The 24,773-nt window shown below is 40.4% G+C and overlaps 1 protein-coding gene and 4 non-coding genes across 5 annotated transcripts; 2 read left to right on the forward strand and 3 right to left on the reverse strand.

Moving 5' to 3' along the window:
* Positions 1-1,595: 1,595 nt before the first annotated feature.
* On the reverse strand, positions 1,596-1,689 carry TRNAY-GUA (transfer RNA tyrosine (anticodon GUA)). The gene is made up of 2 exons: positions 1,653-1,689; positions 1,596-1,631 (listed from the first exon to the last, which is right to left on the reverse strand). It is a non-coding gene; the product is annotated as a tRNA-Tyr (tRNA).
* A 331-nt stretch (positions 1,690-2,020) lies between these two features.
* TRNAR-ACG (transfer RNA arginine (anticodon ACG)) lies at positions 2,021-2,093 on the forward strand. The gene has a single exon. It is a non-coding gene; the product is annotated as a tRNA-Arg (tRNA).
* A 3,637-nt stretch (positions 2,094-5,730) lies between these two features.
* On the reverse strand, positions 5,731-5,803 carry TRNAR-ACG (transfer RNA arginine (anticodon ACG)). Its single transcript has one exon. It is a non-coding gene; the product is annotated as a tRNA-Arg (tRNA).
* Positions 5,804-6,176: 373 nt separating this feature from the next.
* On the forward strand, positions 6,177-6,267 carry TRNAY-GUA (transfer RNA tyrosine (anticodon GUA)). Its single transcript is given in 2 exon segments — positions 6,177-6,213; positions 6,232-6,267. It is a non-coding gene; the product is annotated as a tRNA-Tyr (tRNA).
* Positions 6,268-11,975: 5,708 nt separating this feature from the next.
* DNAJC5B (DnaJ heat shock protein family (Hsp40) member C5 beta) lies at positions 11,976-24,450 on the reverse strand. The gene is made up of 4 exons (XM_060771680.2): positions 24,344-24,450; positions 17,339-17,552; positions 14,791-14,962; positions 11,976-12,081 (listed from the first exon to the last, which is right to left on the reverse strand). Exons 1-4 carry the CDS (start codon positions 24,448-24,450, stop codon positions 11,987-11,989), a joined length of 588 nt encoding a protein of 195 aa, XP_060627663.1. The 3' UTR covers positions 11,976-11,986.
* Between the last annotated feature and the right edge of the window lie 323 nt (positions 24,451-24,773).

Consider the following 24,773-nt stretch of genomic DNA (forward strand, 5'->3'; position numbering starts at 1 on the left):
TATACCTCTCTCTGCTTAGAGACAGCATGGTGAAAAGGCCTGTTCATTATACTAATAGAATTTGTTATTATCTGGCTATCAAGATACAAGGAAAGTTTAAATTTCAGCTCTAAACACAAGGAAGGAGTAACCTTCAAGGGGCAATCTATACTTACAACAAAGTCTATGGGTAATCTATACTTAAAACAAAGTCTGGGCCCAACCAAAGAGCACAGGCTTTATAACTAGTCTTAAAGCTACTTCAAGATCTCTTTTGCACACTGATCCAGACTACATTGCTTTGTCTTTGAATACTATGTGTACATACAATATATGCAAATACAAGTATTCCAAATCAGGAAAAATCCAAAATCCAAAACACTTCTGGTCGCAACCATTTTGGGTAAGGGATACAGCCGCTCTTATGAATTGTGGAAGTTGAAGTCCCATACACCTGGAGGGCAGAAGTTTGCTCATGCCTGGCTGTAGAATATGGACACATCCTCATCAACTCTGGCCTACAAGAAGCACTGCTTGACTATCAAGCAAAAAGTGAGTGCTAGAAACAATATTGTATGAAAGCTGAATAGCACAATCTGGGGAATCACAACCAAACACAGTGAAGACATCTGCCCTTGTGCTTTGCTACTCCGCTGCTGAGTACACATACCCAGCGTAGAACACATCTCACCATGCTAAAACAGTAGATATGGCTCTTAATAAGACATACCACATTATCACAGGATGTCTATGCCCCACACCATGATCAAGGGTCTGGAGAACAAGCCCTATGAGGAGTGGCTTAAAGAGTTGGGTATGTTTAGCCTGAAGAAGAAAAGGATGAGAGGAGACATGATAGCCATGTATAAATATGTGAGAGGAAGTCATAAGCTGTGATGAATGGTGGGAGTTAGACTCCAAACCACCTGCAGGGCCCAAGTTTGCCCATGCACTACTGCATAGTGGAAGTTCTTCCAAATGTTCAGGTGCTGTTTGATTCCATTGCTCTGGTTTGTCCTAGTGTCCAGAGCAGCAGAAAACAAGCTTGTCCCTTCCTCAAGAGGAGACATGCTAGCCATGTATAAATACGTGAGAGGAAGTCATAGAGAAGAGGGAGCAAACTTGTTTTCTGCTGCATTGGACACTAGAACGCGGAACAATGGCTTCAAACTACAAGAGAGGAGATTCCACCTGAACATGAGGAAGAACTTTCTGACTGTGAGAGCCCTTCAGCAGTGGAACTCTCTGCCAAGGAGTGTGGTGAAGGCTTCTTCTTTGGAATCTTTTAAATAGAAGCTGGATGGCCATCTGTTGGGAGTGCTTTGAATTTGATTTTCTTGCTTCTTGGCAGGGGGTTGGACTGGATGGCCCATGATGTCTCTTCCAACTGTATGATTCTACATTATAACTGTACCCTCAATTTGCTTCTGACTCTATAAATAAATAGTCTATTCTTTATTGTAGGGAAGGAACTGCAACCTCCAAACATGGATCTCTTGAGTAACTTTTTATATTGAATCACAGAGTTAAACTACTAAAGTCACAGTAATTTACAAAGCACAAGAGGGAAGCTATTTTCAATCAGAAACTGAAAGTGCAAGTTTGAAAAAAAAATCTCCTTCGAGCCGGAATCGAACCAGCGACCTAAGGATTCCTACAAGGGAAGTTCTCCTCTACAGTCCTCCGCTCTACCAGCTGAGCTATCGAAGGCACACGGCGGAGCTGCTCCCCTTGAGAGATCTAAGCCTCCGGAAGAGACAGGCACTGCCTCTATTGCCCCATGCTATATAGGTGCCTGAACAAAGGTGATAGTTTGGGTATCTGCCTCTCTTGCCAGGTTTGTTTTCATCCTTATATACACGGTGACAAAATCATAGTTTGGGTTTTGGAATTTTAAATATATATATTGGGTTTTCTTGGAGTATTTTCAAGCTTGGGGTTTGCTGACTCTCATGGTTGCCAAACCCATGGACACAGGGGCTGGCTGCACTGTGTGTATTCCTCTTCCAATTTTTTTTGGCAAAGGGTTAAGGCAAGCGAGGGGCCAGTGGCGCAATGGATAACGCGTCTGACTACGGATCAGAAGATTGTAGGTTCGACTCCTGCCTGGCTCGTTTCTTTTACTAACACTTTGAAATCCAAACATTCCAGTACATTCACTGATTCTTCTTGTTCCTTTGCATGTGGAAGAGAGCTGAAGATTTTTTCAAGTATCATTAGAATCAAAGAGTTGGAAGAGACCTCGTGGGCCATCCAGTCCAACCCCAGCCTAGAAGCAGGAAAATTGCATTCAAACCACCCTTGACAGATAGAATCATAGAATCAAAGAGTTGGAAGAGACCTCATGGGCCATCCAGTCCAACCCCCTGCCTAGAAGCAGGAATATTGCATTCAAAGCACCCCTGACAGATGGTCATCCAGCCTCTGTTTTAAAACTTCCAAAGAAGGAGCCTCCACCACACTTCGAGGCAGAGAGTTCCACTTCTGAATGGGCTCTCACAGTCGGGAAGTTCTTCCTAATGTTCAGATGGAATCTCCTTTCTTATAGTTTGAAGCCATTGCTCCGCATCCTAGTCTCCAGGGCAGCAGAAAACAAGCTTGCTCCCTCCTCCCTATGACTTTCTCACATATTTATACATCATGTCTCCTCTCAGCCTTCTCTTCTTCAGGCTAAACATGCCCAGCTCCTTAAGCCGCTTGTCATAGGGCTTGTTCTCCAGACCCTTTATTATTTTAGTCGCCCTCCTCTGGACACATTCCAGCTTGTCAATATCTCTCTTGAATTGTGGTGCCCAAAATTGGACACAGTATTCCAGGTGTGGTCTAACCAAAGCGGAATAGAGGAGTAGCATGACTTCCCTGGATCTAGACACTATGCTCCTATTGATGCAGGCCAAAATCCCATTGGCTTTTTTTGCCGCCACATCACATTGTTGGCTCATGTTTAACTTGTTGTCCACGAGGACCCCAAGATCTTTTCCACATGTACTGCTCTCGAACCACGTGTCCCCCATCCTGTATCTTTGAATTTCATTTTTTTCTGCCTAAGTGGAGTATCTTGCATTTGTCACTGTTGAATTTCACTTTGTTAGTTTAGCTTGGGTTATTTGAAAAAGTCATGTTTTTTTTTAAATTTCCCAAAATGCATAAGGTTGTGGGTGAACTACAACTCACACCATGCCAGGTTAGCCCCCTGAAACTCCATTAGTAGTTAAAGTTTGTCATGTTGAGCAAGTTTGCTCTAGATCAGTGCTTCTCAACCTGTGGGTCCCCAGGTGTTCTTTTTTTGTGTGCCTAAAACTCCCAGAAATCCCAGCCAGTTTACCAGCTGTTGGGATTTCTGGGAGCTGAAGGTCAAAACATCTGGGGACCCACAGATTGAAAACCACTGCTTTAGATGCATCATTGGTGGGGTTTAGTGTGATCTCTGGCTGCAGGATAAACTACAGCTTCCACTATGGTGAGCTAGTCCCCTCAAATCCCTCCAATAGGTTCAGTTAGTCATAGGCATTCTGTAATGCCAAGTTTGGTCCAGATCCATCATCGGTGATGGTCACAGTGTCTCTGGATGTAAGTGAAGTACAACTTCCAGAAATGAAGGCCAGTTTTCCCCAACCCCTAGTATTTTTAGTTGGTCATGGTGGCTCTGTTTGCCAAGTTAGATCTAGGGCCATCGTTCGTGAGGCCCCAAATGCTCTTTGATTGCAAGTGAACTATAAATCCCAGTACCTACAACAGTTATAAAGCAAGGTGAATTTTCCCTCAAACTTCTCCAGTATTTTTCTTTGGTGATGGGGGTTCTATGTGCTAAATGTGGTCCAGCTCCATTGTCAGTGGGGGTCACAGTGCTCTGACTTGATGCAGGGTGAACTACAACTTCCATCACGTGGAGCCAATCCCTCAAATTCCTCCAGTATGTTTACTTACTGATTAGTGCAGAAAGCGTTGAAAAGAGTAGGAGGTTGGTGCTCATCTCCATTTCTAAGCTGAAGAGCCGGCATTGTCCGTAGACACCTCCAAGGTCATGTAGCTGGCATGACTGCATGGAGCGCCATTAGCTTCCCGCCGGAGTGGTACCTATTGCGGAAGTAATTTCGGAACCATTGACAGAAGTCATTTCGGAACCATTGGCAACCATCTTTGAGTGTTCTTGGAGAACAGGAGAAGTTCCAGCAGATTGGAGGAGGGCCAATGTGGTCCCAATCTTCAAGAAGGGAAAAAAGGATGACCCAAATAATTACCGTCCGGTCAGCCTCATGTTGATACCAGGCAAGATTCTGGAAAAGACTGTTAAGGAAGTGGTCTGCAAACACTTAGAAACAAATGCGGTCATTGCTAATAGTCAACATGGATTTATCAAAAACAAGTCATGCCAGACTAATCTGATCTCTTTTTTCAATAGAGCTACAAGCTGGGTAGATGCGGGGAATGCCGTGGATGTGGCGTACCTGGATTTCAGTAAGGCCTTCGACAAGGTCCCCCATGACCTTCTGGCAAGGAAACTAGTCCAATGTGGGCTAGGCAAAACTACGGTGAGGTGGATCTGTAATTGGTTAAATGCACGAACCCAGAGGGTGCTCACCAATGCTTCCTCTTCATCCTGGAAAGAAGTGACGAGCGGAGTGCCGCAGGGTTCTGTCCTGGGCCCGGGCCTGTTCAACATCTTTATTAATGACTTAGATGAAGGGCTAGAAGGCATGATCATCAAGTTTGCAGATGACACCAAATTGGGAGGGATAGCCAATACTCCAGAGGACAGGAGCAGGATTCAAAACGATCTTGACAGATTAGAGAGATGGGCCAAAACTAACAAAATGAAGTTCAACAGGGACAAATGCAAGATACTCCACTTTGGCAGAAAAAATGAAATGCAAAGATACAGAATGGGGGATGCCTGGCTCGAGAGCAGTACGTGTGAAAAAGATCTTGGAGTCCTTGTGGACAACAAGTTAAACATGAGCCAACAATGTGATGTGGCGGCAAAAAAAGCCAAAGGGATTTTGGCCTGCATCAATAGGAGCATAGTGTCTAGATCTAGGGAAGTAATGCTACCCCTCTATTCTGTTTTGGTTAGACCACATCTGGAATATTGTGTCCACTTCTGGGCACCACAATTCAAGAGAGATATTGACAAGCTGGAATGTGTCCAGAGGAGAGCGACTAAAATGATAAAGGGTCTGGAGAACAAGCCCTATGAGGAGCAGCTTAAGGAGCTGGGCATGTTTAGCCTGAAGAAGAGATGGCTGAGAGGGGATATGATAGCCATGTATAAATATGTGAGAGGAAGCCACAGAGAGGAGGGAGCAAGCTTGTTTTCTGCTTCCTTGGAGACTAGGACGCGGAACAATGGCTTCAAACTACAAGAGAGGAGATTCCATCTGAACATTAGGAAGAACTTCTTGACTGTGAGAGCCGTTCAGCAGTGGAACTCTCTGCCCTGGAGTGTGGTGGGGGCTCCTTCTTTGGAAGCTTTTAAACAGAGGCTGGATGGCCATCTGTCAGGGGTGATTTGAATGCAATATTCCTGCTTCTTGGCAGGGGGTTGGACTGGATGGCCCATGAGGTCTCATCCACCACTATGATTCTATGATTCTAAACATTACATTTTTATTTATATAAATATATATATCCTGAGAAACCCTACAGAAAAAAATTGTGTATGTCCTGACAAACCCTCCCGGGGTCAACGAAATTTGATAAAAGCCTTTATGCAGTAGTAATCTGAGGATTTTATAAAACCAAGTCTTGCTGCGAGCCAGGCAGGAGTCGAACCTACAATCTTCTGATCCGTAGTCAGACGCGTTATCCATTGCGCCACTGGCCCCGCACACGAGAGCAGGGCTGAGGACCACCTCCAAATATATAAGAGAAGCCTTGCCATGCACAGCTTCTCCCCTTTGCTTCCTTATGGGCGACTTCCACCCACTTTGTCACACCTCTCCATGTTTGTTTCCTCCATACACTGAGCGGGACTAAGGCAGGAAGAGGGTCTCTTTCCGTTATCAGCGCCCTTCCCATTTCAAAGTTTCACTCCTCCAGTTCAAAGGAGCCGCATTGGAAAGACTGAGAGCAGAAGCAACAACTCTTGCATGCAATGTGATCTCCAGCGCCACCTCCTGGTTTAGTAGTGAATTTCACCTTCCGAGCAATGGCAACAGATCTTGTTTCTGTTGCTGAAGGAAGCCGCTCGGCAAGTCCCTTCGATAGCTCAGCTGGTAGAGCGGAGGACTGTAGGACAAACGCAGACCAGGAATCCTTAGGTCGCTGGTTCGATTCCGGCTCGAAGGAGACAGTTTTTTGTCCTAATTAATTACTGCAAGATCTGTCCTCCACGTCGGCTAAAGCTATTCATATACAGTATTATTTTTCATTTGTTGCTGTCAAGTCGGCTCGATTCATTGCTCCCCTATGATTGAAAGATCTCTGATGCTCTGTTTTGATATCTATGATGACACAAAGTTCAGAAGCCAAGTGTCTCGACTATGAAATAATGGGGAAGTACAGCTTGGAATTTAGATTGCTAGCTTAGTTTAGATTTTTGACGAATTGTCACTTACTCTGGCCCGGCCCGGTTTTATTGTGTCTTGGTGTATTGTTTATTGCTTGTTGTTTAATATTGCTTTAATTAGGTTCTTGTAGATTTTTTCGGGCTATAGGGCCATGTTCTAGAGGCATTTCTCCTGACGTTTCGCCTGCATCTATGGCAAGCATCCTCAGAGGCAGTGAGGTCTGTTGGAATTAGGACAATGGGTTTATATATCCGTGGAATGGCTGGGGTGGGGCAAAGAGCTCTTCCTTGCTGAAACTAGGTGTGAATGTTTCAGCTGACCACCTTCATTAGCATTTGAAGGCCTGCCTGAGCCTGGAAAAATCTCCTGTTGAGAGGTGTTAAGCTGTGCCTGGTTGTTTCCTCTCTGCTGTTTTGCTGTTGTAATTTTAGAGTTTTTTTTTAATACTGGTAGCCAGATTTTGTTCATTTTCATGGTCTCCTCCTTTCTGTTGAAATTGTCCACATGCTTGTGGATTTCAATGGCTTCTCTGTGTAGTCTGACATGGTGGTTGTTTGTGTGGTCCAGCATTTCTGTGTTCTCAAATAATATGCTGTGTCCAGGCTGGTTCATCAGGTGCTCTGCTATGGCTGACTTCTCTGGTTGAAGTAGTCTGCAGTGCCTTTCATGTTCCTTGATTCGTGTTTGGGCAAAGCTGCGTTTGGTGGTCCCTATGTAGACTTGTCCACAGCTGCATGGTATACGGTAGACTCCTGCAGAGGTGAGAGGATCCCTCTTATCCTTTGCTGAACGTAGCATTTGTTGGATTTTCTTGGTGGGTTTGTAGATTGTTTGTATGTTGTGTTTCCTCATCAGCTTCCCTATGCGATCAGTGGTTCCCTTGATGTATGGCAGGAACACTTTTCCTCTGGGTGGACCTTCATCTTTACTCTCGTGGCTTGTTCTTGGTCTTGCAGCTCTTCTGATGTCTGAGGTGGAGTATCCGTTGGCCTGGAGAGCCCAGTTGAGGTGGTTCAGTTCATCTTGGAGGAGGTGGGGTTCGCAGATTCTTTTTGCACGGTCTGCCAAGGCTTTAATTGTGCTTCTTTTTTGACTTGGGTGATGGTTGGAGCTTTTATGTAGATATCTATCTCTGTGTGTGGGTTTTCTGTAGATGGTGTGACCCAATTGTTGATCTGGGTTGCAGATGACTAGGACATCTAGAAAAGGCAGTCTTCCTTCATTTTCTTTGTTTTAATTGTTTTTAATTTGCTTTAGGTTTTGTATTGTTATGTTGTGTTTTGAGGCCTTGGCCTTTGAGTTTTGGAGTTGTAGTTTACCTACATCCAGAGAGCACTGTGGACTCAAACAATGATGGATCTGGACCAAACTTGGCACAAATACTCAATATCTTATGGGCCATCCAGTCCAACCCCATTCTGCCAAGAAGCAGGAAACCCACATTTGACAGATGGCCATCCAGCCTCTGCTTAAAAGCCTCCGAAGAAGGAGCCTCCACCACACTCTGGGGCAGAGAGTTCCACTGCTGAACAGCTCTCACAGTTAGGAAGTTCTTCCTCATGTTCAGGTGGAATCTCCTTTCCTATATTTTGAAGCCATTGTTTTGCATTCTGGTCTCCAGGGCAGAAGAAAACAAGTTGCTCCCTCCTCCCTATGACTTCCCCTCACATATTTATACATGGCCATCATGTGTCCTCTCAGCCTTCTCTTCTGCAGGCTAAACACCCCCAGCTCTTTAAGCTGCTCCTCATAGGTCTTGTTCTCAGACCCTTGATCATTTTAGTCGCCCTCCTCTGGACACATTCCAGCTTGTCAACATCTCTCTTTAATTGTGGTGCTCAAAATTGGACATAGCATTCCAGGTATGGTCTGACCAAGGCAGAATAAGCTCACAATCTAAATAAGAAAATGAAAAAAAACACACACACACACACACAAAATAATGGACAAAGAAAACCCAGATGCAACATCTTCAGTCTAATTACAGGGTGCATCTACACTGTAGAAATAACACACTTTGATACTACTTTAACTGCCGAAACTCAGTGCTATGGAACTATGGGGACTCCAAACTCTATCAAAGATGAATCCTTCTCTCCCAATAGACTCTAAAAGCGGCTAACACTAAAATAATATAATAATAAGATGTATGCCTGATTAATAGAAGGGCCAAGAAGGAAAAGGGGAATACATTAATAATGGTTGGATCTTTAAGCAAATGTTTTAAATATTCAAACCTGGCCATTGAAGATAAGATGACATGGCAGTCAACCTGGGGATCACAACCGCTTTGCCACTCTGCTGATGAGTATGCATGCTCAGTATGGAATAAATCTCACCACATTGAAATAGTGGATGTGGCACTTAATGAGACATGCCACATTATTACAGGATCTACACCCAACATTGCTGAAGAACTTATAGTGCATAGCCGGTATTGCACCACCTGATATCCACCGGAAAGTAGCAGCCAGCAGTGAAAGGACCAAGGCAGTGACATCTCCAGCCCATCGTCCGTTCAGATATCAGCTAGCATGCCAACGACTCAAATCAAGAAACAGCTTTCTAAGATCCACACAGACACTCGCAGGAACACCTCAGCAAGCGGGAGTCCAAAAGTGGCAGGCTAAAACCCAGAACTTCAATCAGTGACTGATACCAGATCAGAAACTTCCTCCTGGGCACACAGAAGACTGGACAACTTGGAAGGCACTGAACAGACTGTGCTCTGGCACCATGAGATGCAGAGCAAATCTTAAGAAATGGGACTACAAAGTGGAGTCCATGACATGCAAGTGCAGAAAAGAGTAAACCACAGACCACTTACTACAATGCCACATTTACAGTGAAGGACCTTCTCACAGTGACACCAGAGGCCCTCCAAGTGGTCAGCTTCTGGTCAGAGGACATTTAGCATAATGCCAAGTTTTTAACGTTGTAGTTTTTTTGATACAGTATAGCTGTATTCTCAATTTGCTTCTGACACAATAAATAAAAATAAACATGGAAATAGGGTTATTAATAGAAAAAGAAAGAAGGATTAAAGTTAATCCCCAAATGTATTAATGGTGTTAAAGACCAAAAGGTGATGTCAGAAGATGAAAATGAATATTTAGGAGAAATAAGAACATAGTAAGTTGTTGTTTCATGTTCAGAAAGCCATAGATCTAAGACAAGTAGAAATATAGGTAATGATAAACAGGAGAGAAGGAAAGAAAAGTAAGAGCTGGATATCATAAATGTGATATTGCAAGCTAAAAGGAAAAATCAGATTAAAGAAAATATATGAAGAGTTAAAAGAAGAATTAATCCCTAAGGGCCTCTGACTAGAAGAAGAAATTAAGAAAAAGCAATTAATAGATAATTTAAAAGAAAGATTTGTGAGATAAAAGGCCAAAAAAAGCATGGAACCCCCAAATTCCAGACAGAATTTAGAAACTTAAAGAGAACTGACAATTCTCTGAACAGCAAAGAAGTAACACACACACACACACACACTTCAAAAATAGGGGGAAAATAACGATTTCTTACAATATAGAGAATCTTTATTATTCAAGTAATATGTTAGACAGCAAAAAGTTAAATTCAGTATACATGGTACATTTTGAAATTGGTACAGCAATAAATGCAAAGGTAAAGTGCTAAACACTTACAACTGTAATATAGAGAATCAGATATCATTGGGAAAAATTAACTTAATGGAGTACAGCTTCTGGAGTTTTTTTTTTTTTTAGCTAGCATGGTTATTCTGGCTGGGGATCTTTTGGAAGCTGCAAATGAAAAAGTAACTTTCCCAAGAAATGAGCATATGTTAAATTTCCAGTTATGAAAGATTCATTGGTTACTGTTTACCTGTACATACAATATGCAGCCACTTACAAACTACATGAAAAATTGAAAGTGCTATGCTGCCAAATGGCTTCCAATTTAAACATTGAGTTTAGGATACTTAAAATATATCTTGTTCTTGAAACAGAGATGAGCACTTCACTTTTATTAAAACTGGCTTCTTCGATCCTTATTAGTAGATTTATTTTCAATGTGATATAGTGGATATTTTCCTATTATATCGCTTGCTACTCTTTTGAATGATTTCATTTCCAACTTATTCAATGAGCATTGGGCCTTTTGTTATCCTTTTGGTCCCTGACTTAGCAAAGCCATAGTGATAGGGCCACTGACATGCATAAAATAAATTGAGATTGATATATTATGTGTATACATAATTCAACTTCTAAGTAAACATTTAAGTAATAACCACAAAAATGACTAAACACAATGACTGTTGTGAGTGCAGATGTATGCAGGTGTGCAAGTGCAAATTTCCATTTGCCATGTACTCATCAAGTGCCTCAAATGGCTTATTATTCGGCTGCACAGCACTAATTTCACCCATTGCAGCAAAAATACCCATTGTTTACATCATACCATAAATGCACTGAACCAAGCTACAGAAGCAGCTGGTAAAGATAGACACAACCATTTTTCATTTACATTTCTTGCATATGTTGGGAAATATCTCATCACCTGCTGCTTTGGACCTGATCCCAACAGACCTAAAAGCTGATTTATTGTTGAGTTACTGTTTAGCCCTTCTTAAAAGGAGCTGAGAGAATCTTGTAACTATTTTCCATGTGCAAAATATTTTGTCATGCCTGTGTCTTGATTTACATATATGTTCAAAGCTAAGAATACAGTGGACCGTCTATGAATGTGTGGGTTTGACCAGGGATCTGCTACAGATACAAAACAAAACAAAACAAAAAAAAAAACAACCAAAAACCCATGGATAATCCAGGCCCGTATTATTAAATGGCACACTTCAGCTTGTCTGTTCACATCTCTAGCACTTACTAATATAGGACATGATAATCGTGGTCACTGGAAATTGCAAATCTGGATCTCACTGAGCTGGAGATCCAGCTGTGCTAGTCAGTTTTAATCAGAAATGGAGGCTGTTGTGGCTGCAAAATATATAGGTTAGGGAAGAAAATACACACTAAACTTTGCATGGTTGCAATACTGTGATGGAAAATGAAGCCAGAGAATCTGCGTATCTCTAAAGTTCCTAGAATTAAAGGAGAAAACTACACCAAAATAATCACTGCCTAAACTGTAAATGAAAAGCAATTATAGAGAAAACTGAAGACATTTTCACAGATGACACCAGAAAAGCTATTTACATATTTGATATCTCTAGTATGAATCTCAAACCAAGGTTGGGTAGAAAGCATTTTCAGTTTTAAAAAGGCTCTTTCCCCACCTGATATTCAGCAACAGCCTACATGCAGGGAAAAAGACACGGAGGATCCTCAAAGATACTCTTGCATGCCTTCTCAGAAGTAGGTCCATTGTCAGTTGAGGTCAATGGGACGTCATCCCATGCATTTAGACAATACAGAATTCCTCTTTAGTGTCATGTGTGAAAATGTTCTAATCATACTTTACAATCCCGAACTCCTTTGCTGACATTCTGTTAGGCTCCAGTGATAACAGGTTTATGATTCTGTGCGATAGCTGCGGCGACTGTCTCCAATAAGCTGGGTCTTCTCTGTTGCATTTGTTGGCTGTAGCATAATGGGAGTTTCCCCATCTAAAACAAGGAAAAGAGCAGGATTTAGACATGTATTTGATTTGTTAACTAATCGAAGACGTTATCCTTATTAAAAATGAACCTTTGGCTAGGATCACCTAATTGTCCTGTGTACAACTAATATTATTTAGGGGAACAATGTTGTCAAAGGTAATAATATTACAACCCCATTGTGGGGGAAGTAAGCAGATGCTTAAATTCTTGTATTCAGTTAAGATGATAGGTATGTTGATATAAACATGTACTGTGTTTAAAAGTCTCCACATTAGAGATTCCTTTATTTGTTCAGTACATATGCTCTATTTTCATCAAAATCATATGTTGATGCTAGGGATTTGGGGTGGGCCGTAGTGGTTGCACAGACAGTAGGCCAAGCAGGTATTCAATTATTGTAATCTATCCTTCAGTAGGGACCTCGTCACATTAGCAACCGTATTTGCCACAGATTGTGGCAAATCTAGAGAGATCCGGTGAAGGGCATGGGGAACCCGTCACCCCATAATCCACATCACCCAGCTTCCCCCTTACCCCACTCCATGGGGGAAACATCCACCACCCGGCTTCCTCCCCGTTGTTGCCATTGTAACACGAGAAGCCTTCCATGATGTTGCGGTGGTGAAGTATGACACTCCCTCTTCACTTTTACCATGGAGCTCCACTGGAAGTAGATCTATGTCATAGGATGGGCTACATGGCAAAGGCATCCTATGAAGGGCAATTTTTCCCATCTGATGAAGTGGTAAGTATCACAGTAGCAATAATATAGACCTCCAAATGCCACGACAGAGAGATGATCTAGGACACTGCTCTTCTGGGTCCAGACCCCAAATGAGGTCCCCTTAGCTCAATTTTCAAGTCCCAAAAATATGGCAACATTAAAAAAAATTAAACATCACCTAGTGGCTGTTTTAGACATTTACACAAATCTGTTGTGCAGTGTTTACAGTGCGCTCTGTAGAAGATGGTTCAGTTGTACTTCATAAAAAGGAAAATCAGCTTGATTAAGCCATGCAAATGTTTCCTTGTTATCAGTTGATGTTTGATTTCCATACCTATTTTATATATCTATATACCTGAGGTCACATAAACATTTCTCAGGCTGAAAGAAATTATGAATCAAAAAAGAAACCTTGATATAAAACAGTAGTTCCCATAACTTCTCAACTTCCTGGCCATTGGTTACACTGACTGGGGCTTTAGAGAGTTTGCATAGAGTGGTATCTGGAGATTTGGGCCTGGAGCCACTGATCTAGAAAGGCAGCATGGGAGATGCTACTAAAAACCACCAAGAACAGGGTTCAGCAGACTCTCCTTTTCCAGTTCCTGGCACAATTTTCCAGGGCAAATAAAGAAATTTCTGTCTCCAGAACAGGGCAGATAACAGAGCCAAACAATTTTTTCTTGGTCGCTTGGTTTTTAGGATCCTTCCTGGGGTTATTCAGGGCACTGATTCAGAAAATTGCATTTGATAAACTGCATCAGCTCTAGTTTTTGAGATATGTTTTTGATGATTTTCTATGGACGAGCAAATGGTGATTGATAAATGGCGTATGTTCTGTATCTCAAAAACTAGAGCTGTGGCTGGCATGACTACATGGAGTGCCATTACCTTCCCGCCAGAGAGGTACCTACTGATATACTCGCATTTGCATGTTTTCGAACTGCTAGGTTGGCAGAATTTGGGGCTGACAGCGGAAGCTCATGCCGCTCCCTGGATTCGAATCTGTGACCTTTTGGTCAACATGCTCAGCAGCTTGGTGGTTTAACCCACTGTGCCACCGGGGGCTCTCTACAAAGCTAAATATGTAAAATGTAGCATTGGATATTAGCTTCCTATAATGATGTCTGGAGATGGCTTTTTGGTAGAGGATTAAGTACTGCTATTTTCAGACTTGACTGTATAGCTCCCTCTCTCATGGAAATAGTAACCATTGCTCTGCCATTTTGGTCAGTCCTGGTTTTACTCCTTTAACTACCCAGAACAGCTAAGTTATTCCTTCTTTCCTCCCCACTATTAATTTCTATACCATCATAGACCCAGTACAATCAATTATGAAATTAACAAGAATGTTATAAGGGATAATGACACTGTACACTGCTAGAGGGCAACAAATTCATGAATAAAAATAATATTTAGAAACAAAGCAAATATGAGTGTTGAAGTAAGTCTACAGTGGTTTTTAACTCTCCCATTCAGAATTGTAATGGCAGTGTAACTCCCCACCCCTTCTGAACTATAGTGAATCTACCAAACTCACAAAGATAAGCAACCAGTAGAAATTAATTCATCACCTTTCCAGCATTTGGATAATTACTTTTAAAATGAATGAACAGAGCGATGTGCTGAAAATGTCTATAACTGAGATTGTTTTGGGGTGCTATTCTGAGCTTGCTGGGTTAGAGATGGCTTTGGTGTGTCATTATACCCATTTGTCTTAAAAGTAAATTTCCAAGTCTGAAATTGGGGCAAGGGTGAAGGCACACAGATTAACAGTGACATTAACAAGTAGCCACCTCCTGAGCCTTAAAGGAACCTGTGCAGCAGGTAGAAGGGATTACAATTATCACTTCTTTCAATTTAGCATCCTTTCTCAAATTAACAACACCAAAGCTGAACAGCTGGAGTTGAACCCCCAGGGTATGCATTTAAGAAAATAATAGTATTTTTTTTCTTGAATAGTACATCTACTACTCCATAATAATAAACACCTCTTTCCATGTCACTCTTAATTTGTTCTTCCAGATCTTCAGGAGACAGGCAGTATTCTTGGTCTTCTTCAGATGGTTTAGGCTTGCATTTCCCACAGCAGCAGTTGAAGCAGCAGCACAGGCAGCAGCAAAAGTAGCAGCCAGTCAAAAGGCCACAAAGAACAAACAGGCCCTTGGAGGGAGGAGAAAAGAGGCAGGGGAGATATATTCAAGGTCACAAGAAAGAGACTGGGTGCCCACAGTTCTAGACAGGTCTCCAAATTGGTGACTAGCTGAGCAACTTGTTATATTCTAGTGACCTTTTGGTCTGTGCAGCTCTTTGGTCAAACAAAGCTCCCAGAGTAGTTGGAAAAGGTTAAAATGCAAACCACAAGAGTAACCAAAAATATGAATTGCAAATCATTTAATTTTTAAAAGTTCAACGAATAACATCTGAAAAGCAATTAAAGAACAAGTTACATAGTCACATACAAGACTGCCAGCTGAATATGGGATGAGACTCCCATACCTTTAATGTTAATAGGCTCAGGGGAGGTAAATGTAGTATAAAGTTCCACCAATTAGGTAGAGCTAATTAATGTCTGCTTTCTCATATACCTCACACACCTCTTGGGTGTTTAGACAAGCTTAACTACTCCATCTTCTCAGAAATAACTCAGGGTGCATCTACAGTGTCAAATTAATACAGTTAGACACCACTTTAACTGCTATGCTGCAATACTATGTAATCACTGTAGTTTTAGAAGATATACACTTTCCTGCCAACTGCCCTGCCAATCTTGAGGACCCATACACTTCCCCTCCTCGTGGGTGAGAAGGGCAGGGTAGAAATGGTGTAAATAAATAAATAATAAATAAAACCGGCTCCATTACAATTAACTGTAGGAGGAGGAAAACTACTGCTTCCCTGAGGAATAAGCAACCATTTGAGGCTAGGAAAAGTAAAGGTTTCCCCTTGACATTAAGTCTAGTCGTATCCAACTCTGGAGGGTGGTGCTTATTTCCATTTCTAAGCCGAAGAGCCGGCATTGTCCATAGACACTTCTAAGTTCATGTGGCCAGCATGTCTGCATGGAGTGCCGTTACCTTCTTGCAGAAGTGGTACCTACTGATCTACTCACATTTGCATGTTTTCAAACTGCTAGATTGGCAGAAGCTGGGGCTAATAGCAGGAGCTCACCCTGCTCCCTGGATTTGAACTGCTAACCTTTCGGTCAGCAAGTTCAGCAGCTCAGTGGTTTACTGTGCTGCATCACCAGGGGACTCGATGCTAAGATACAACGACACTGAAGCTTTTATTGGCAACTGAAAGAAAATTGTCTCCAATTACAGTTTTGTAAATAATTATATTCAGAACTGTCTCTTTCCCAAAGGCTTTAAACTTTTTAATAGTTAAATAGGAGCCAGAATTCAACAGATACAGCTTTCCCATAACTTTAATCTCTGTGTTTGGGGAATGATGTACATGTTAAATATTTTCAAAGAGATACATATATTCTGCAGGAGGAAAAAAAGAGAGGAAGTTCCAGCCAATACCATGAGATTCATGGAGCAAAGCCAACTTGTGAGAATAACTCATGGAAGTGAAATATAAATACATTGCTACAAATGTTCAACTTAAAATATCACTCTTGTCTAAAAATGGCAAGCCTTGTGTGTTTGTGTTCTATTTAAACGAACAATCTCTTTTGGCCCAAAGAGTTAGTAACTAGAAATAGCAGTGAGAATAGCACATTCAGTGTGAGATCTAGCACATTCTTGAAGCCTAAGGCCTAATACATTTGGTCACACCAATTGAAATGTTAACATTTGTGATATCTGCACCGATAAATGCCAAATTCTGATGATTACATAACAAAACAAATGAGTAAGACATCTGATGTCATCAGAACCGGAAGACCCAATCTCCTAGTTCAACCTGTACCATTCTGCTCCTCCGTCAACATCCTCCCATTTTGCACCTGTTCTTCCCAACTCCTTTGCAAGGTGCCCAAGGTGTGTATAAAGGTACACAGTGTTATGCACTACTATTGCTTACGCATACGCTATGCCATATTTAGCCCAGAATAGGGCTAAGTTTGTACTGCAATAACTGATTAGCTGGTTGTCACACCAAGAGGACTTTTCACTTTGAGCAATGAGTCATTTTCATTTAGTCATTACTGAAAAGAAAGTCAAAATTAACCTGGAGCTCCAGCTTCAGATTTAATTAATGTCTTGAGGCGATGAAAGTGGCATGCAACATATTTAATTAGTAAATGAAAGGGACAAGAAAACATCCTTTAATAAACACTTCCCCAAAAGTGTGCATCATCATCATTATTATGCTGTATTTGTTGAAGCAGTTGAGATAAGCCGGCGATTTCAGCAAAGCTCTTCAAGATACTGAAACTTGTTCAACATTGACTTACCTAGAACTCTCCAGAGATTCTGTGCAGGTTCTGTGAAAACTGCAATAGCAAGACTGAATGAGATTGCCAACCAATGGTTCTGCCTCTCTCAGACAAAAACTAAAAGAAGATACATCAGTTTTAATTTAAGTACTTACCTTTGCCCACCAGCTAGAGAGCATAAAGTACGTATTGACATTTTCTTCACCAAATTGTTCTGCGATGTACAATCCTAATGATCCATACTGGTCGTATATGTTTCTTTTGGTAACATCCGTTAATATTGCATGAGCATTGTTGATTTCTTTAAATTTCTCTGAAGCTTCTGGGTTATCAGGGTTCTTGTCAGGATGATATTTCAGAGCCAACTTTCTTAAACAGGCAACAAAATAATAATAATAAAGAACAAGTGTTTAGATAACGACAGAGCTTGCAGTATGTACACACTGTATAACTTAACTTTAGACCCATAAAGGAAAACACACACAGAAAAACAAAAAGATGGTTTAGATTCTGTATCAATAAATATGCTTCTGAAAATCAGTTTTGTTAAGTTTCCATATTCAGACTTAATTAACACAGCTTTTTGATATTTTAGGTTTGCACCTAATAATATTCAAATTCCACAGTATTTCATTGATTGTGAAATTCTCCATGGCAATACAAGTATCATGCAAGGCAATTTTAGATGAGAACTTCAAGGGATTTTCACTACTTAGTTCTTTAAAAAGAAAAATTATCTGTGTGTAACTACAATGTCTACCCTTGATTTTGATTTCTGGTCATGTTCCAAAGATGATAGCAGTATATGTTCATTTTAAAAGGCAATACTGTATTTGTATTTGGCAGAGGATATAGATATAAACAATCTACAAATATAGGATCAAGACCCAGTGGAGCAGAGGGGAAGTTTTAGACATTGATGGTTTCTCCTCCACTTCATTGTTAGAGGCCATGAGCCTCTGGAATGACTATTACTCTCAATCATGGATGGACAATTGGTGCAGTTTGGGGTCACACTGCCCCCTTGTTGAACCATGGAAAGCTGTATCCCCCACTGTCATAATTTGAGATGTGAATTTGGCCCCATCAAGAACCACCTTGGGGCCTACAACTCCCAGAAATCCCAGTCAGTTTACCATTTGTTAGGAAATGTGGGAGTTGAAGGCCAAAACATCTAGGGACCTACAAGTTGAGAACCACAGTGTAGGCATTTCAACACATTTTCAGGCCATCCTCATTATTTGGTGGCTTATTTCCCCCTACTTAAAAATGTTAATATTCTAAATGTATGAACAGTTTTGAGTTAAAGGGGTTACAGAGGATCACTAACACAAAATTGCGAAGAAACTGCAATATAAGGAAGGGACCAAAAAACTCATTGTAAAAAAAAAAAAGCAAAGTACTTGTATGGTTGTATTCTTGGAATGCATGGATGAAACAGATAGACACATGCTTCTTTGGGTATTTCTAACCAAATGGAGAAATATCATCATGTAACCTGTATGTATATGGTACATACATTTAGATTATTTGATCCCACAATGAAAACAAAAGACTGCATTTTTTTTTTTAAAAAAGCAAAGGCTTAAGTGATAACATTTGTTATATGGTTGGTATTTAAAATAGTTTAGAAGGCTCTGCCACCTCAACACTTGACTGTCAAAAGTTAATTGCATAGTGCCCTCTAGTGGCAATACTGGTGCTTTGACAAAGTGAGATTAATTTTTTTTCTCTTGTCCCAAAGTGTTAAATTTGCTCTGCTCAACTGAGCAATAGATTCATGTGTTAGCTAAATATTACTATGACACAAACCTATTAGTACTGGACTGGGCTATATTAAAAGAAAGATGAGGAGAAGGAGCAGCAGAAGATGATAATGAATGACGAGGAATTAAGGGATTTCATGTCCCTCCTGTTCTCTGTGTCCTTACAAATATTTCTTCCCAAAGTGCAGGAGATAGAAAAGGCTTATCACAAATGCATAATCTATTAAGTTACACCACAAACAGTATCTGGCAAGACTATTAGAATAACAGGATCCTTAAAATGAGCGAGAGGCACTAGCTTTGATGAAAGAAACATCAACAGAACAGAAGGTTTTCTTCACTTTTACAAACAAATAGGTTTTAATAAAAATGTATACCCATGTTACAGATGATATGCAATGTACAGTTCTGCCACAAAAAGGGAGGGATCAAAAAGGGAAAGGGAAAAAAGAGACAGGGAAATAATATCTAAATGGCAAATTCCACATATTGTGCATTTGCCGTATTTTGCTTTGAGAGGGGTTGTGGACGGTGGAGGGGCTGAGGAACTGGGTCTCTTATGTGCAGGACAATAAGGCTCATTAAAAACAATTGCTTTAATTTAATTCTGTTTTTTTTTAAGAATAACTTTTCTAGCCTTCAAATGAAACAGATAATGTTTCCAGAATTCCCAGAAGCTACAGAAGTGGCTAATAAAGCAATTTTCAAGGATGGGTGAAGGGGCAAATCTTCCATATCTTTCACTCTCCCATGACTACCAGAATAAAATCACAAGCTATGTTATGCAAAATAAAGACCAAATATACTGTTATGGCTCAGTTTGCATAAAAGTATAGGCTAGTGGCTACACAATTTAGTTTTTCTCAGCATGGAGTTCAGATTAGGTGGGAATATAATCTTTTAGCAATAACATACATTGTACATGTGTGCTACTGTTGCATACATGTATAATGTTTTATAATATATTGTCTTTAAACCTGGCAGAGTCTGTTAACATTGAGACATTGACAGTCCTTCTGAACATTCCAAGGATGGCAAGGATGGTGTTGAAGAGGGCAAGAGCTTTTCGAATTGCAACCCACTATTCTTTTCAATATGTACGCTATGCTTTCTTTAGAATGGTTCCCTCTTGTGATTCCATACCATAAAGAATACAGCTGATCTTGTCTGATTTCGGTAGGGTTAGACCTGGTTAGTATCCAAAGAATTTGAGGAAATCTCTGGCAAAGGTTAGAAAAGAAAACTATCTGGATCCCTGGAAAGCTGTCAGATGGTTAGTTTCCTTAAAGAGCAACTTTCTATGTTTTCTACATGACAGGTGCATGTATATGCATTGATTTTACTGGCTTCAATCTGCAATTCCAAACATAAAATTTTGGAAGCACCTTATGGCTCTTCCAGGGCCCTTTCACATAGTTGAATAAATTCCCACATTATCTGCTTTGAACAGGGATCTATAGCAATGTGGACTCAGATATTCCTGTTCAAAGCAAATATTGTGGGTTATTTTGCCTTGATATTGTGGGTTATATGGCTGTGTGCAGGCATGTAGCCGGGGGGGGGGGGGGGCTTTGGGGCTTCACCCCCCCCTGAAATTCTCATGGTGGTCCGTGATATATTGAATATGGTGATCAGATCATGATATGTTTATTCATATCATGATCTGATCACCATACTCAATATATCCCATATGCATGGGGGTATTGGGGTAACAATACAAAAGATTTGCTAGGGTAGACCCTCTTTCACTCAGACTCAGCCCCCCCCCCCCCCCCCCACGAATCAAAATCCTGGTTACGGGCCTGGCTGTGTGGAAGGGCCCCCAGACAGGTCCGATATCCTAGGATCTGATCCCAGGTTTTCTGTTTATCCCAGATTATCTGGCAGTGCGAACGCATATAATTCAGTTTAAAGCAGAAAACCTGGGACCAGATCCTGACTATAGGGTCTATCTGGAAGGTCCCTTAGACTGAAGCCACTTACACCTCATGTAAGTTTTGGACAGGGTTTGGATCCAAAATTTAGGATTTTTGTAAGACCCATGAATAAGCTGAGGGTCATTCCGTGTGGAGAGGACAGTACCAATGTCACCTTAGGAGGTCTGCCGGCACCATTTCCTCACTCAGGCATTCAAAAAATGCCAAACTGGTGCCACAATGGAGAAAGTAGAGTGCATCAGTGTTGCTTTTAGGTTTTCCCAAACTTGACAACATTCTCACTTTTACCACTCTATTCAGAGCCCTTCCACAGAATATTAAGGCAGAAAATTCCACAACATCTGCTTTGAACTGGGTTATCTGAGTCCACACTGAGATAATATGGGATTTTCTGCCTTGATATTCTGGCATATAGGGCTGTATGGAAGTTCCCTCAGAGAAGGGCATGATTCTTCTCTTAATATGAGTTAAGGTACAGTACTTACATTGACCCATGGGTAAATCAATCTAGTTTTTTTTTTTGCTTGATTTTTGAACTGAATTTTCCAGACTTCTGTTATTGTGAACCACTAAACTAACTAGAACTGACATCAAATATAGACTATATGCCTGTCAGATACTGTTGGATGGCAGTTTTCCAAACCTTCACCATTGTCTATGCTGGATAGTTATGGTGGGAATTGCAGTCCAAAAACATAAGAATGGCAGTTTATTTCTCAACTTTAGCTTACAATGTCCTATACTGGGCATTCTGGGCATTCTGGTTTGTCACCAATTTTACCAGTCACCTCAAAAATAAGGCTCTCAGTTTACAAATCCTAGCTTATCTGAGAGCAACAAGTTTAATGGCTCATATTAGCAAAAGGAAGAGCCAAGTGAGGGAGAATTGGTGGCATAATCGCACACAGTTCATTCACAGTAAACTAGAAATCTCTAGAAATCTTGCTTATCATTCTGTGTTGCTCACTTTAGCAGGCAAAATCACAGTATCTCTATATCCGGCACATAAACTATCATATGGGTTTTATCATTGCAAAGATATCAGCATAATATTTGACAATTCAAAAAACATTCCTCCTTACCAATTCCTAAATAATGTCAACAAGGTATATAAATAAAAACAAATTCATGGCTCCATGTACTTATGTAGAGTACATTAATGTGCATTATTGATTTAATGTAACAAAACTGTTAATTGGAAATAACACCAACCAGAGCTTGCAAAGTTACTTTTTTGGACTCCAAACTAATAAGTAACTTTTCTAAGCTCTCACTAATAAATTGACATTTAATTAGAAAACAAAACTTTTGTAGCATGCTGTGTTTATGTCATTTAAATAACACAGGTTCTGGTGTTCATGGTAAGTATCACACTAACTAATAGCAATAGGAAATTTGAAGCCAGGTATTAAAGGATTATTATAAGGCATTGCCAACTGGTAGGTTCAGTCACAGATTTTTAGATTCATGAAGAAAATTAGTGCAAGTGAAAAGATCAATTAAATGGAATCTAAGAGTCTGACTCATCATTTTGTCTTGCAAGTATTTACAGCTATTCTATTAAGTGTAAATCCCTCTGATAGTTCCACTTTATTCAGAAGCAGCCTTTGTTTTTAGCTTGTAATTGCTAATAAAGATGGATAAAACACCACTGTCATTTTTACAATAGACTGCTATATAACTCATCACTATTCATGTACAACACAAAATAAATTTCAGTTCAGTTTCCATTCTGTCACAATAATTCTCCTCTTCCGGGATTAGAGAAACTTCAGTATGTGCCCTCTTCTCACTTAGTGTGAAAAACAACAAGAAGATACATAAGGAATGCATTGATTTCAACTATTATTTTAACAGGAAATTTGTTCTTAGCACGGTTGGGCTGTTTCAAAAATGTTAGCATTATTATTTCCAATGTTACTAACTCGGTTTCCAATTTTGCTCCCCTCCTGTCTTATCTGCAGCTTTGTTCCTCACTCTCATTCATACTCCAGGCTTTGTTCATTATACCACTTTCTGTTTTGGGACTTTCCAGTTCTTTTAGAATTATTTTATATAAGCTTTGTATTCCCCTCCCCCCCTTTAAACACATCTACTGTAGTTTAGACTAGATAAGCATAATTGGAGTTGTTTTGAAAGAATTCTCTATCAGATTTGCAATAATCTCAGGCCCCTTCTACCTCGCCATAAAAAACCCAGGTTATTTCACTTTTTAGAGGGCCTTGCTTTGTAAGTTTCTTTCTCTCTTTAAATTTCAAAGATGCCTTCAAATGCTTTATAAAGTGTTAAATTAATCTTTGTTCTTCATAAGAGAAGCAAGAGTTTGTGTATCCTAGGGCTGCTAATCAAATTTTAAAACATTTATTTGCTTTAAAAATATAGCAAGTGTAATGTAAAGCATGATGTGGTGGGGAAGTCTCAGGCCTCTTTTCTACTGCCAGATAAAATCCAGATTATCTGCTTTGAACTGGATTATATGGCAATGTAAAAGGTAAAGGTTTCCCCTTGAAATTAAGTCTAGTCATGTCCAGTTCTGGGGGGGGGGGAGGGGGGGTCCATTTCTAAGCCAAAGAGCCAGCATTGTCTGTAGATGCCTTCAAGGCCATGTAGCCGGTATGACTGCATGGTGTGCTGTTACCTTTCTGCCAAAGTGGTACCTATTGATCTACTCACATTAGCATGTTTTCAAACTGTTAGGTCGGCAGAACCTGGGGCCAACAGTGGGAGCTCACCCCACTCCCCAGATTCGAACCTCTGACCTTTTGGTCGGAAAGTTCAGCAGCTCAGCGGTTTAACCCACTGCACCACCGGGGGCTCCATATGACAGTGTAGACTCAGATAATCCAGTTCAAAGCAGATAATGTGGATTGTATGGCAGTGTAGAAGGGGCCTCATATAGCAGTCTCACAATCATTTTCTTTTCTTATCAATTCACAAAACAATGGACTGAGGTAGGCAACTGCCATTAGCCTTAAGCAAGGTCCCTTTTATTATTTCATTTATTTATTTACTTAATTTTTATCTTACCTTTCTCCTGATATAGAGGCTCAAGAGAGCTTTTACATTCTGCAGTTATAGCAATGTGATTCCTCTTTCTAATTTCACAGCTTTGTCTAGAGCCTGGGGTTTGTAGTTGGTGCTGCACATTAGAGCTCTTGTTAAGAATCCTAAATACACTTCGATAAATTTTAAACTCAATGATTCCATAGGGTGTTGCCATGCGAGTTAAAATAGAGTTAAAATGAATCCTAAGAAATTATGAGTTCTTCAGAAACATCTGAAGGACCACCGGATGCAAGAATTTGGAAACTTTGGAAATTGCTAGCTAAAGAGATTTCTTTAAAAATATATCTATATAAAATTCTTGATGGTTTTTTAAAACAATGGCACTTGTGACTAACAAAATGTGGCTGTGATGTGTCTAGCAAATATATTAGACTAGAAGTTACACAAATACCTGTAACACTTCTTGATTTCGTCATGGGATGCACCCTTCTCAAGACCCAGAAGTTCATAAAGTGCTACTCCTGATGTAGACAAAGTGCGCTGCCTTGGTTCAGCCATCTTATCAAAGCATTTCCAGGAACTCTACTGTGCAAGAAAAGACAATCAAGAGAGTAACTTTTTTAAATGTGAAGTTTCACAAAAAATAGAGAAAGTTTGAAAGACATCAATAACCCTTGTAATCATTTTCTCATGATTCCACAATAGAGGAATACAGATGTGGAATTTACCACACAGGGAACAGGTTTTTTTATACGGAGTGCTACAATACAAATAACTGCCTGGTTTTGAACTATTCCATGGCAGCTGTTGTTCCGTCCTTGGTTACCAGTCAGTTCTGTTGCTATGGGATGGAAATGATAATCCTGCCTATCCCTCTATGC

The sequence above is a fragment of the Anolis sagrei genome, chromosome 4 (assembly GCF_037176765.1).
Source record: "Anolis sagrei isolate rAnoSag1 chromosome 4, rAnoSag1.mat, whole genome shotgun sequence".
In the NCBI taxonomy this organism is placed as follows: domain Eukaryota; kingdom Metazoa; phylum Chordata; class Lepidosauria; order Squamata; family Dactyloidae; genus Anolis; species Anolis sagrei.